The following is a 14,166-nucleotide window of genomic DNA, read 5'->3' on the forward strand; positions in this document are numbered from 1 at the left end:
GCAGGAACCAGAAGCAAAAGTCGGGAAGAAGAGAAGTAATTTCCTAAGCTGTGGGAACATAAGGAAGTCCCAGCCCTTCCTCAGCCCCTGGTGTTGGTGCATACAGGGGCCCAGCAGAGCCCCCAGCTGGACAGAAGACAGACGGGCTTGTTCTGCGCCTCTGGAGAACACCTCAAGTGTTGGGAGCCCAGAGCACCCCCGTTTTGACTGCAGGGCCAGGGCTATTGGCAGAGGTTTTGCTCTTTCCCAGCTCATCTGGCCAGGAAGGAAGACAGGAATGAAAAGCCGGGGAATGCTTTTCTGTATTGTACTTACTTAACAAAGAGGGGAAAGGGAAATGGAAAATCAAAGGGAAGGAGAAATTCCCAAATTCAAACTTCATTAAGAATATACTGCAGTTTTGCTTTACTCACCTTATGAGTGAATTTAGCATAGACATATGAGACACACAAGGTATGAGGCACTAACCACACAGGCTTGCATAAAGCTGAGCAGTTTTCCCCTCTTCTAAGAAATACCTGCAAATGCTTATCTCAGTCATGATTTGCAACTAGAAATGGCCACGTTGCCAAGCGAAGTACATCCATTGAACTTTTGCCCTGTGGTATCTCAAGGAGCAGAACACAGGCCTTCAGAGGGACCCCCTCTTGTTAAAACACCACACAAAGGGTCTTCAAACCAGTCCTTCAGTCACTGGTCCGATCACTGATCACTGATCATATGTAAGACTTACTTACATATGAATATTCATATTTTGGGTAAGATTTTCTTTCAATGTCAGTGTGAATGAACTTCAATACATGGTGCTGTTAGTAAAAAAAAAAAAATCAATATCTAAATCTGTGAACCTACTCTTTTTCTGTCATCTTTAAGCCTTACTTCAGCAATTTCACACTCCTCACATTTAATTTTAATTAGGCATTGGAGAAATGTGTTTATTTCTTGCTTTATGATCTGATAGGATTCCTGTCTATGTTCACACTGAGGCAAGGTTAGAGATCTGCCTTCCTTGGGGAAGGAGCGGAAGAAGAAAAAGGCTTGTTGGGGTATGTCAGGAACATGGAAAGGTGGTGAAAGGGCATGGTCCCCTGTCACAAGCATGAGAGAGGTGTTCTAGTTTGCTGGGCTAAATTGAGCGACCTGCCCTGTGGGTGGGCATGGCCCTCATCATCCTGTGCTGGTGGAGCAGCCTGGGGCCCAAGGACTGGTTAGAGGAGCAGTGTCAGAAACTCCTGAAATGTCCCTGCTGTGGCTGGGAGCTCAGCACGTGACTACAAAACCTGCCAAGGAGTGAGGCAAGTCTGACAGCTCCCGCAGCGCCAACGAAACCATTGCTGAGACCTCAAGCTTGTTCACTTAACAGTGTTTATGGTCACTTGGTCACCATGGATACAATGCAAATAATTAATGAGCCAAAGGCTGTGGGTTCACAGCAGTTTATGACAACCCATAACACTGCTGCCTTGGTCATGTCCTCCCCAAAAAATCAGTGCTGCACTCACCCCCACCTCCAGGCTGCCATTGTTTGACCCTGGGGCAATCTGATTCGGGGGCAAGAGGGTAGAAGAAGGTTTGTGCTGGACATAGCTCTCTGGCCTGGCTCTCTGATCAGCTCGGTGAGGCATGAACAAATATTTTACTTCGATTCAGCCCACTGGGACCAATCACCCTGAATTACTCACTGGAGCTGCTTCTTCTCCAGTAAGACCAGAGACCTCACGGGTGCGGAGGTTCCTAAACAGGACACAACAATTAAGCACCTACAGTTAGGCAGAGTGAATCCATGCTAGACCTAAATAGCTAGGTCTAATAGCAAAGGGAGATGTCAGAATGTCAGTCTGAGGGACTAACCCCTACCTGCCATGCATCCCTATCGCAGGCTGCTCTTCACAGTGCCCCTCAGGCAATCTCTGCCGTGGTTCCCCAGCCCAGAGGACCCCGTTCTGCTGGAAGGGTAACACAAACACTTTACCTTTTGGCTGGAAAGGTCACCAATGATATCCAGTCTAAAACTAACTAACTTCTAATCTTTAGAAAGTATTAGAATAGAAGTTCAGCACAGAATTATATCAAAACATCCTGTATTACATATTTGTTCTCTCAACAGAAAGGAAAGGCCAAGTTCAAGGTCCTACACATGGGTTGGGGCAATCCCAAGCACAATAGAGGCTGGGTGAAAAATGGAGTTAGAACAGCCCTGAGGGGAAGGACTGGAAGGTGTTTGTTGATGAGAAGCTCAATGTGACTCGGTAATGTGTGCTTGCAGCCCAGAAGGCAAATCGTATCCTGGGCTGCATCAAAAGAAGTGCGGCCAGCTGGTTGAGGGAGGTGACTCACCTGCTCCAATCCGTTCTTGGGAGACTCCACTTGGAGTACTGCATCCAGCTTTGGAGCGCCCAGCATAACATAAGAAGGACATGGACCCGTTTTAGCAGTATTAGATTAGATATAAGGAAGAAATTCTTCCCCATGAGGGTGGTGAGGCACTGGAACAGGCTGCCCAGAGAAGCTGCGGATGCCCCATCCCTAAAAGTGAAGGGCCAGGTTGGACAGGGCTTTGAGCAACCTGGTCTAGTGGAAGGTGTTCCTGGCCATGGCCAGGGGGTTGGAACTAGATGATCTTTAACATCCATTCCAACCCAAACCACTGTATGATTCTATGAAAGTCATCCAAAGCCAAGCTCTTTCATGTCTGCTGATTCAGCAGGAGAAGCTCTGAGCTTTGCCTGGTTTCTGTTTTTGTGGGGGGTATCAGGAGTGACAAATTCCTTGGAGAGAATTCAAGGGGGGAAAAAAAGGAGAGGAGAGAAAAATTCTTGGCAAGCAAGATGAAAAGTTGGGCCAGGTCCCAAGCTGTCTTTTAGCCAAATATGTGGGACAACCTTCTTTTGCCCAGAAGTCTGTTAGCAATTTGCAGAACAGTGTTGCAGGTAGCCAGCAGAACTGTCAGTCTTCAAATTCTGCTATTTTTTGGTCTCTGTTTCCTTGGTGAATTTTCCCAAGTCAACACATAATTTAATCCAGTTCACAAGGGGCTGCAGCTGCTTCCAGTTGTGACCAACAGCTGCTTTCACCAGACAGAGGCTTCAAAAGACTGGCTTCCTCCAGAGGGCCACAGGAGGGGTGTACCTTAGCTGTGTGGATTCCCTACATTTGGCAAGGTTTCCCCAGCATCCAAAAGGTTGTATGTATTCAGTTTTTTTCAACACAGCACTTGAAATTCCCTAACGAATCATTAGCCTTGCAAAAACAAAGTGAAAGTAATAATTAACATGGTCAGGAGATAATTTCAAACAGTGGACAGGACATGTCTTTCAACCCTACCAGGAACAGTGTTGATCCACAGATGCCAACAAGTCACCTAGAGCAAACACCAGCAGCCCCAGCAGCACCATTATCTGGGCCAGAACTGCAGCCCTGCCTCAGAGAACAGCTCAGGGCATGGTTTCATGCTCTTCCTAACCCAGGGCAATGGCAGATACCGTAGAAAGGCCAGGCCCCTGACCCCATGGGCACACGCTCCGAATACATCACTTTTGCTGCTTCTCTTGCTTCAGCTGTACAGGCCGTGTAAACACTGAGGAAGCTGGTCCAGCTCCGTAATCCAGCAGGGAACTCTTCCACTAGAAAGAAAAGGCTTTCTGAGAACTGGAGTCTGTTCCTGGCCTCACCCCAAACCTAAAGGACAGTCTCAGGCAAGGCCAGGATTTGCTTAACAAGGATCCGGGGGATTGAGCTACAAAATAAGTGACTATAATCAAATCAGCTCCACGAGCTTTTGCCTCAGTTTCCCTTCCTACAGTGGCAGTAGATACCTGCCTTCAACTGGCTGTTGGGAGGCTTAATATTCATGAAACACCCAGAGGTCCTCTCATACTTACAAGAGCTTTAGATTAATCATACAGTATAACTAGGATTAGTGAAAAAGCTTTGTCCCTTTTGAAGGTACCAGTAACGCAGAAAGCAGAAATCCTTTACTCAGACATAAATATATTCCCCGTTTAGCAGAAAGGTGATGGAAAGTCTGGGAAAGGCACACTCTGATATGCATGTATATATTCATCTATTTGAAAAGAGCTGCGTTCCTTAGCACTCCCTGGCTTGTGTGCCTCTAATAGAATATCTATTTAGGAAAGTGTGACAAGCGTAACCAGCTATGCAATGCTCACATCTGCTAATCCTTTGCTGCTCAAGTAATCATCTTCACTTGCAAAAAGATTTATACTATTTTGGGTGCAGGCAAAGAGAAGCTAAGTACTCCAAACCTCTCGCAGCTGAAATCTTGAGAGAAGCATTGCCTTAACAGTCCCACTCCAGCAGGGTATATTGATGCAAGGATCTCATTTGTGGAGGTGGGTAAAATTACTTTAGATAGCTCAGAGAGGTACAAAATGGACAGAGGAAAGGCTTGCGGCTACAATAATTACCATATTGGGTGATGCTTGTAGCTTCTTTTTTTTCGTATTTGCACTGCTTAAGTAACACTGCGTGCTTGACCACAGCTGCTTTGCAGTGCTGTTTTATCGTACTTTCACACACACCACCCCCCCGCCAAACTTCACAGCTAAAAATCTCTGGCTAAAGGCTTGCCCTGCTGCTCTGAGAAGCAAGGACCTGACAGCCTGGATTCTGAACTCATTCCCTCTCCAGCTCCAGAGAATAACTCCAGACTGACACCAGCACATGGCTCCAACTCAGCTGTGTGCATATTTGTGTTTTAGGGATTGCCTCCATCAAGAGGGAGGATGGGGTTGGCACACATGCTCCTATACCGTAAGAGCAGATGGTGGATGCCAGAGTGGTGAAGGGAGAGTGGGGTGCTGAGGGTCTTTGCAGAAAATACAAGATACACACAAGCAACCTTGTAGAACAGCCCCACGCCCCTGCACAGCAGATCACGTACAACCATCACACAAGGACAAGGCTTCTGTACCCTGCACACCACAGGCTGCCTTCTCTGGCAGGGGTGTATAGCCCTGGTTTGACAGCCAGGTTTTCACCCCTGCAGATACTGTGCACCCTTTTTGGCCTGCCTGTTAGCTGTCTTCTCACCGCTGCTTCTCCTTGTGCAGCGAGAGCGGTGCCAGAGCCTGGGTGTGCCCAGCACCCTTACACCTCCCACTTTACAGTGTAGATGTTTCCTACCCCTGTAACCATGGATTTCAGAGCACTCCATGGCTGGCTGGCTCTCCTAGAAGAGCTGCACACCCTCATTCAAGTGGTGTGCATGCACAACAGGACTCAGTAATGTATATCTCAAGTAATTTGCTCTTCAAATTCATGGGCAGCCCCTATTGATTTCACCCTGCAAGTGCCATACTGTGTCCTCTGTGGCCCATGCCTATTATGTCTAGTAAACTAACCTAGTCTTGAGCAAGTCCTACAGCTCTGATAATGTAGTCAGTAACCCAGGCCATGGCCACCAGGGCTGTAAGGGCCTCTGCTCATTCAGCAAATTCAGAAGAAAGCACCTTCATTAAAACTCTGATATACCACCTGTGCCCAGATTTTAAGAAAGACATTTTCTCATACAGGCAGACAGGTTGGAATGGTATTAGAGTATTCATGTTTGAAGGTTTTTAGCATCATAAAATTCCTAACAAGCACTCCAAAGCCCCTCCAGCTCAGACATAATGATCAACAAACATTCACAATTGTAAAAATGTCCCTTACGTGTCCACATACAACCCCCTAAAAGTCTGCAGAAATGTGACCAGGAAAACAAAAGATTGGCAGAATTTTGATCTCTTAATCTTCAAATTAAATGCTCCTTAGGAGCAAATTATTTGTCCTAAAATAGACATACTTAATTGACCAGCAGAATTTCTGCTATAGATCTTGGCAACAGTGAGAAACTGATGTACGTACCTTCTCTGAACAGAACAGTGGTTTTCAAGCTCTTCCCCTCTAAACATCAGTATCATCTTGCCTTTGCCACCCTAAAAACTCTTAACAAATTTCAGTTAATCAATTCTTATTTTGCTCTGGTGCTTATAGTGCTGCTACTCAGTTATTATTCATATCTATGACAACAGTGGCGCAGGGAGGGTAAGATAACAAGCACGAGGCCTTGACTTTTTGGATGGTTTTTGAAAATAAGCACCATCTACTATGGGGTCTACTTATTTACTTATCTATATTGCGATAGCATCCCCAATCCTCCCTAAGGATAAGGGCATGTTCGTTGCTGGAGAGGGCCCTTACCTCAAACTGGTTTGGTAATCCAGTGTGCAGCTGTGACAAACGGATGCGGCTGCAATGTCCTTGAGGACAAATCCATGCCCAACCCCACTGCCTTGGGGGCTATCTCCAGTGTGAACTGCCAGCTCATCAGAACCCCACGGATGAAGAAGCTAGAAAAGGAGACAGGTGGATATTGTACTTGGTTACTAGAAAAATGACTCTGTAGCGACCAGAGCCAGCTGTGGAGGGAGTGGGAGGTGGACAGAAACTGAATTTAAGACAATTGGGTGATATAGTCTAGCTCCTACCAGGCTCTAGATGAGGATTCACTCTGGAGATTCCACTTCAGTTACTCATGGTGAAATAGCTGCCCAACACCACAGAAAAAATTAATCTCAAACCAGGATTATGAAGTAATCTAGGGCGCAGTTTGAACTGCAGACCATGCTTAGGCCAGTGCCCACTCTTAGATACGAGATTTGCTACTTAATTGCCTTTCTAGCATGACTTTATGTTAACTGCTTCCACTCGTTCTTGACGGCCTTCTTAAAAGTACCCTTCCACAGCGAAACATAGTCTTCTTCCATTCTTGTTTTCTCAGTTTTGATCCATACTATTCAGAAAGATAAGTCTGAAATCTTCTTTGGTAATATGAATACTTCAAACGTGCAGAATATTATGCCTTTTTAAAAAAAAAAAAAAAAAAAAAAGACATCTCAGGTTAGTAGCTATTCCTGCATTAATTCCTCAGAAGTCCCTTCCATGTAAGGCCCCAGATCGGCACCGTGATCTATGATCCAGTTGTTGCTCTGAACACCAGGGCTGCCAAGACTGGGTCCATCCCAGCACATCCCAGCCCCTTTGACTGTAGAACCACTTTGTACTGATGATAATGTGGAAAGAGGGATTATAACCTCTCCTTGATCCTCTAGAGAACAGGTGATAAATGAGCTTTCCCCTCATTCTTTCAAATTCCAAATCTCATAATAACTTCTTCAATACCTACATTAATTGTCATTCATGATTCATCACAAAAGGCAACCTAAACAATCAAAAACATACACACACCCTTCCTTATACAGGGGGAATACCTTTGTGATACACTTGGGAAAGTGTGATAGTCCTCTGGGACATCACAGGGCTTTTGGTGAACACACCTACCCTCTACTCACAGATCCATCTGCACTAGAATTTGGTCACTCATTCCAAACAGCTGCCTTTTCTTCCTAATTTCCCTTCCACAGAACTATTTATTTCTAATCCCAAATGGAAAAAATCTTCCTCCCTTCCAAAATTATAATGGCTAAAGGTCTGCAACGGAGACAATATTTTGTCCTGGTTTCAGTGAGACACTTCAGTTTCTGTTCTCTCTAGCAATCAAAGCTGGCAAGCATTTAAAACTCTGGGAAGTTAATCTTGCTGCAGCTTCTTTTCCTAATGGATTGATTGTAGGTATTGGCTTTTCTATCTATTTTTCATGTTGTTTTAGATATCCTTCTGAGTCTCACAAGCCTATATTTACCAATGGATGAGTTAAAATATAGTCCTACTACCATTTGGAAAAATGCTATAAAATAGATAATCTCTGAGATATCTGGACTATGTACACATGGTTTAATAAGGGATGGAGCCGACCCAAATTTGTGTCAAGCAACCCTCACAGCTACTCTCCAGGACACACTGTTCTACATATACACACTGTTCTACCTGTACACGCAGAGCAAGAGAGATGCATGCACCCATGTGTTGTACATTTTTCAGCCTGTGCTGCCTCCAGGATTGAAAGTCAACAATACAAACCAGTGTGTAGCCATTTAGGACAGGAAGTGAAAAACTATATTTAGGTGAAACTGTAGAAGATGAGCAGAATATTGTTTACATTCGTGTCCCCATTCCTGTGAACACTGGTATGACACTGTCTGGAATGGTGAGTTCTCTACTCGAGGGCAATATTCCCAGTGTGGTCTACCCTCTAGCCAAGGGACAATTGCCTTCTGCGCTATCACAAGTGTCACTGCACAATGTGCTCAAAGGATCCGCTAAGTTTGGTGAGAACTCACTTACTGAGAAGTGCTGGAAAGATCACATTACAAGTCAGCGTGGTTGTAAAAAGGCTTTTCTGTTAAACGCATTTAAGAAGACATTATGTCTCCTCTCTAGATGCACCAAATTCAGGTATCTTTGGAGAGTACCTCCTTCTTTGTATCTTTACAGGATATCCCAATCTTGGTGCAATGCATCTTGAGCACAGACGTTTCCTTCCTGAGAAGCACCATCCCCCAGGATGAAGAGCGTACCCTTATCAGAGCTTGACAGACAGCAGAAAGATTTGATAACACTGATTTGTTTCCAGTTGCCTGAACTGTCCCTTCCCCACTTCAACACGCTCACGTGTTCTAGACCTCCTGTGGCCAGCAGGACTTGTTCTATTTGTTCAAATAAGCTTAGATTAAGTCCTTTACAAAGGATGGCTCTTGAAGAGTATTTCAAAATTGTTTTTTCAGTTCAAACCTGTAAATGTTGGTGTTAGATTTATTTACCCCAATGCAGAGACCGATACAGAGCCTGGGCAGAACAGTTATTTGATAAGAAAGGTTTTGTGGCCAGCAAGAATCTAAAAGCTCCTGATCCAGCAGAAGTCATGGGTTTGATAGGGTGCTTACCAGAGCTGTTCTCTGGTCGGCTGTACAGAGCAGATCAGGCAAGGCAATCAAAACAGTCCCTTTTGAAGCTAATATCTGTGAACCTATGAGAGTTGTTCAGTCTCCAGATTCTTTCAGTGCTTGACCTCTTTACATCTACATGCATTGCACGAAATCTGTCAACTGTGATGGTGGTTTTTCTGCCAAAAACACATTTCACTGAAAAGATGCACAATCATTACTTCATTAGGCAGCCCGGTGCCCCAGAAATGAGAACCACTGTAACCCATCACAGCTACCTGAACCAACCATTATCCCAAAGGACTATTTAATATTTGCATATTATGGCTCTGTCTCAGTTCCCATCTGCTCTCCTCATCATACATTTCCCAGATGTTAGAATGAAGGCATATATGTTTTCATGAAACTGTGGTCGCCAGGCTCAATCAGCTTACATTTCTCCAGATGTTTTGTGATCTCACCCCTTATTAACAGTCCTAGGAGTTAGCCTGACTCTGGGTCAGAATTACGGGTTAAATTTCTCTCCCAACCCATTTTGGAAGAATGTGATTAGACTGATCTCTAGCCAGCCCCTAGATACATTCCTCTACACATTCCTTTCTGAGGAGCTACTAATTCTGGAGGCAGATTTCTCTCCAGTGTCTTTCTGCCATTTCAAAAGTGTGAGTCAGCCAAACCTCCTTATTCATTTGCTACATGCAGAATAGACCTTTCAGTCATTACTAGGAATGGATATATTGATACTTTCCAAGTTGCTAGAGTACTTTTATGATAACTTGCATTGTCATAGTTTCTGTGAGTAAGCTTTCCCATTTAATTAATAACCTGAAGACTATGCTGAATGAAGGTGCAATTTCAGCAATTGCTCATGCAATTTCAATTTTTGTCTGCAGAATTTTAAAATCAGGTCCAAATTCTCCATCAGCAGCTTGCCTTATGTTACCATCTCTTTTGAAAGCTACTGATTTTATCTACACATACTTTGTGAAATTGGTGCCTAATTCAATGTGACCATAACAGAAAATTAGCTAAATATCAGTTATACACATTTCTAATTCTGTAATATGTTGGAGGCCACAAGGTATGCATGCTGAAGTGTAATTTTGAGGATCTTCAGCGATATTGTGGCATGTAAACAGAGAGAGTTAGAACAAATTTTTCTAAATACCTCAGTTTCTTTTTATGAGTGGAAGATAGATTGAAAATAAAGACAATCAGTTAACAAAATAAAAGGCTGTTCTGCTGAAGTGTTCAGATGCTCATAAACTTATGAAGAACACATGTGTCATGCCCATTTATCCTTCAATATTCCTGCATTCCTGCAACCACTTGACTTATGGTCTAAATGCAGGGTCTATGGCTTATTTACTTTCTCCTGCAACTCTAAACTGAAAGCAAACCTTTGCAAGCGTGTGGCTCCTTTCAGACAAGCTGAGAAAAAGATAAATGGTATAAATCTTTCAGTCTCTCATTACTTGGCATTTTAACTATCACAAATGAAGGGAATATCTGCAAAGTGCAAATTCTTTGAATTAACATCTATTAAGTTCCTCTTGCCAGTCTACAGGGATTGGATTCTTTCATTTTTTCCTTACAGCTATGTGACCTTTGTCCCTCAGTGTTTATCATTAAGTGGAACAGAGGAATTGTACCTTGGAACAAGAGCGTCAGTGTTCCACTTAATGTAAACAACTGAACAAGGCAAAAGCAGTGACAGCTGCAGTGCAGGGTTCTCCTTCCATCCCCTGCACTCCATGTGCGGATTTGGGAACAGTGCTCTGGTGAAACTACAGCACATCAGCCTGTCAGCAGCAATTTTATCAAAGGGGACTGATTTGCAGCACACTCAGTGACCAAAAACACAACTATCCCACACCCACCTATACAGATTCTTCTTCTGCACCCATCACAGACACATCTGGGAGCTTTTATTTGCGGGAAACAGGCTGTCTAAGTGTGTCAGACAGATAAGAAACACTCTTGATATCTGGTATGATATATTTTTCCACGCGGGGTGACCGAAGGTTTCAGCAGCTGTGTCATTTTCCCCTGATTGTTTCCAACAGGAAACAGAAACACTCAGCTTCAGCATGGGCTTTATGGTACAACCGAGCCTTGGGTGGATTCCAGCCTGATCCTGGAATTCCAGCAGCTGATTGTCCTCCCAATCCAAACCCGCTTTCTCTCCCACTATGTTTTCTGGAGGCTCGATCCTGCAAGGATCCCCCTGTTGGCCAGGGGGAAGGAAAGCCTGCAGTCTTTTCCTAGCAGAAAGCACACCTGAGGTCTGCGGGGAGGCTGCGGACAGGGCTGGTGTGTACCTCGGCATGCTGGAGCTGGAGCGACCATCAGCTCTTAGGGACGAGTCCTTATCCACTTCTCCATAATTCAGTAGAAACGAAGCAAGTCTCCCAGAAAACATTTGTCACATTTCCAAAAGCACAGAGCTCCCTTATTGTGTCCTTTAGCCCTAAACTGCACGTTGTAATTCATCTTTCTTTTCCCTGAAAATCTAAGATTCAAGCTAAATAAAGGCATTGCAGTTGTTTTCAGCTGGAACACGTTAGCCAGAGGAAATACCGCAAATTACAATACAATCATGACACACCGTTGTGATTTTGTAGCTGATAACTCAGCAGCCGGCTCGCAAATGCAGCTGAGAGCTCTTTGTTAAGTAGCAAAAGGAAAGCGACAGTTATTAAACATGAGCAGTCACTAAAGATTCAGGACTTACCCTGAGTCACCCCTGGCTCCCTTGTCTTCTGCTGATGTTTTCATCATTACAGCAAACTTAAAGACACTTTCTGTTTCACAGTGGCTTTAGAGTTCCTTGGTAAAGGAAGCAATTCCTTTCCATCGCTGAGCAGCACCTCCACATCCTCAGGTTTTGTATTGAAGATGATATTTCAAGGGGCGGCAGGGGGAGAACGTTTAAAACCAGCTTCAGGCGCAGTAGTGTCGGAGGGCAGAGGACTAAACAAGCACTGAAATGAAAGCAAACTACCAAGAGGGTCTGATTTTAGCCTCTCTTATTTCTACTTCCTGTATTTATATGAACGGGGGATTTCAGGAAGAGGCAGTCTTTGGTGGTCAAGGGTGTGTGCGTGCATATGTGTGTATTATAAAGCCATATTTAGTAGTGAAGGCAGGTTAACCTTTTTAGAAAAGAAGAGCCTGAGACTGTCAGCTTGTTTGTTTCTCTAACTTCAGTAAGTTTCGGGGGAAGTTGTTTTACAGGATACAGGTATACCAGGAGGCAACAGAGCATGGTGAACTTTGTAAAGGATTTTATAAGGCAGCAAAGCGGTAAGTCTCCGTCTGCAAATTCCTGAAGCATGTGTATTTCTATTACTTGAGTAACTGGAACCAGATGGAGCTTGGAAACCCTTATATTTACACAGGACCTAAGCAAATGAAATGTCTAACACTGGCAGAGTAGAGCTTTGCAAAAAAAATTTCCTACTTAGAGCAAAAGCTAATGATAAGGTTGTAATACTGCTAGTAAATGAATAGCCATCTGTGCTGTGAAGCTCCAGTCTTAGGGCACATTTGACCTGGAGTTAATTAAGTGGTCAAGTAGTGTTTGCCATACTGGAAACCCGACTGAATACAGACACTCTGTGGAGGCTGTGGACTGACAGATGTGCTGGTAGACAGCACTGGTGGTACTCCTATTTGGCAACCCTATCGCTCCGGAAATATTTGACGTGAGGAGAATATATAATGGAAAAAAATGAGGCAGAAGTATGAACCAGAGGCAGGGAAAGGCAATTGCATGGAATGGAGAGGAAGACAAAGATAACTTTTTGTCCCTTTTATCTTTAGAAATAATTTCCTGGTTTTCTAAGGGTAAGCAGACTTTGCCATACAGCCCACAGTGGAAGTGAAAATGCCAGGCAGCTGCCAGTGCCTTTGCATGAGGGAAAATAGACCTCAGTGTAGAACACAGGCGAATCCACTGGCACTAAGCTAGGAAGAGTCAGAGGGACCTTTATGATCATCCAGTCACACCTGTGGAACACAAGACTAACTTTTCTCAGGTGTTTTTTGATCAAGTCTGTAACTCCTGTTGACATTTGAAAATCTATCTTCTAGCTCTTAGAAGGATTTCTCTTAGAAAATCAAAAGTCTTGACTGAAAGGCTGCATGGTGGAAAATTCACCACCCTTCTACATAAGGTGTCTTAGTGCTTAATTGTTGATATTATCTAAATTCACACCTAAGTTTTTGCCTTGACTTTTCTAGTTTAAAATTTTCAGGTACTGTATCTCATAATGCTCTTCTCTGCTAAATCAAGGAGCTCTTTGCTCCAACCCATGTAGTCATTTTCAGTCGACAATGAACTCAATGCAGAATTTAGCCCTTTTAGACAAACCGGTTGGCTGAGATTCACTTGTCCCTCACTGTTTGTGTGTCAGATCGCGGTTCCGAATCCTTCTGTTGGTTCTGGGCACAGATATCCCAGAAAAAAAAATATACTCTAGATGTGTTCACCACCTGGGCACCTTTGAAATGACATAAGAACAATCTCCTAGGTGCATCACACAAATTCAACTCTACCTCAGGTTTTCATTTCCCTCCACTGAAATTCAACAGGGATCAGGCCCACTAAGAATTTACACTTGCTTTGCTGGAAAATAAGTATGCTGAGACAGAAAACTGTAGAGGTGTGCTGATCTGCATGGACCTGCCCAGGTGGGAGAAGTCAGTGTTCACAGAAATATGCAGCCATCCTAGGCAAATCACAGAATCACAGAACGTTAGGGATTGGAAGGGACCTTGAAAGCTCATCTGGTCCAATCCCCCTGCCGGAGCAGCAACACCCAGATGAGGTTACACAGCAAGGCGTCCAGGCAGGTTTTGAATGTCTCCAGAGAAGGAGACTCCACAACCTCCCTGGGCAGCCTGTTCCAGTGCTCTGGCACCCTCACCATGAAGAAGCTTCTTCTCATATTTAAGTGGAACCTCTTGTGTTCCAGTTTGCACCCTTTGCCCTTTGTCTGATCATTGGTTGTCACTCAGAAGAGTCTGGCTCCATCCTCGTGACACCCACCCTATGATTTTGCAAATGCAGAACATCAGTTTTCAGAGAGCACTAGGTATTTCCAAAGATTTGTTAGGGAAGAAGAAACAAAAGGACTAGAACTATTAAAAAGACCCAGGAAAAATATGGCAAAATTTCAGAATAAAAAAACCAGTATTGTGGTGCTACTTTCACATGATTTGAGAGAAGCGCCTTTCTTTCACACTATTTGCAATTTAAAGAATGTAGAGTTTCAGGAATTTGAAGCTTTGAAATTAGTTTTGTTAAAGATATTGA

General features: G+C 43.9%; 1 protein-coding gene across 1 annotated transcript in view; it reads right to left on the reverse strand.

The window, feature by feature from the left end:
* Window positions 1-11,794, reverse strand: part of RIN3 (Ras and Rab interactor 3) — a 69,828-nt gene extending 58,034 nt beyond the window's left edge. The window contains exon 1 of the mRNA XM_065636032.1: window positions 11,581-11,794. Coding sequence (XP_065492104.1) covers window positions 11,581-11,627 — 47 coding nt within the window. The 5' untranslated portion in view covers window positions 11,628-11,794. The remainder of the gene's footprint in view (window positions 1-11,580) is intronic.
* Window positions 11,795-14,166: the final 2,372 nt, after the last annotated feature.

This window comes from Caloenas nicobarica, chromosome 5, assembly GCF_036013445.1.
Source record: "Caloenas nicobarica isolate bCalNic1 chromosome 5, bCalNic1.hap1, whole genome shotgun sequence".
In the NCBI taxonomy this organism is placed as follows: Eukaryota; Metazoa; Chordata; class Aves; order Columbiformes; family Columbidae; genus Caloenas; species Caloenas nicobarica.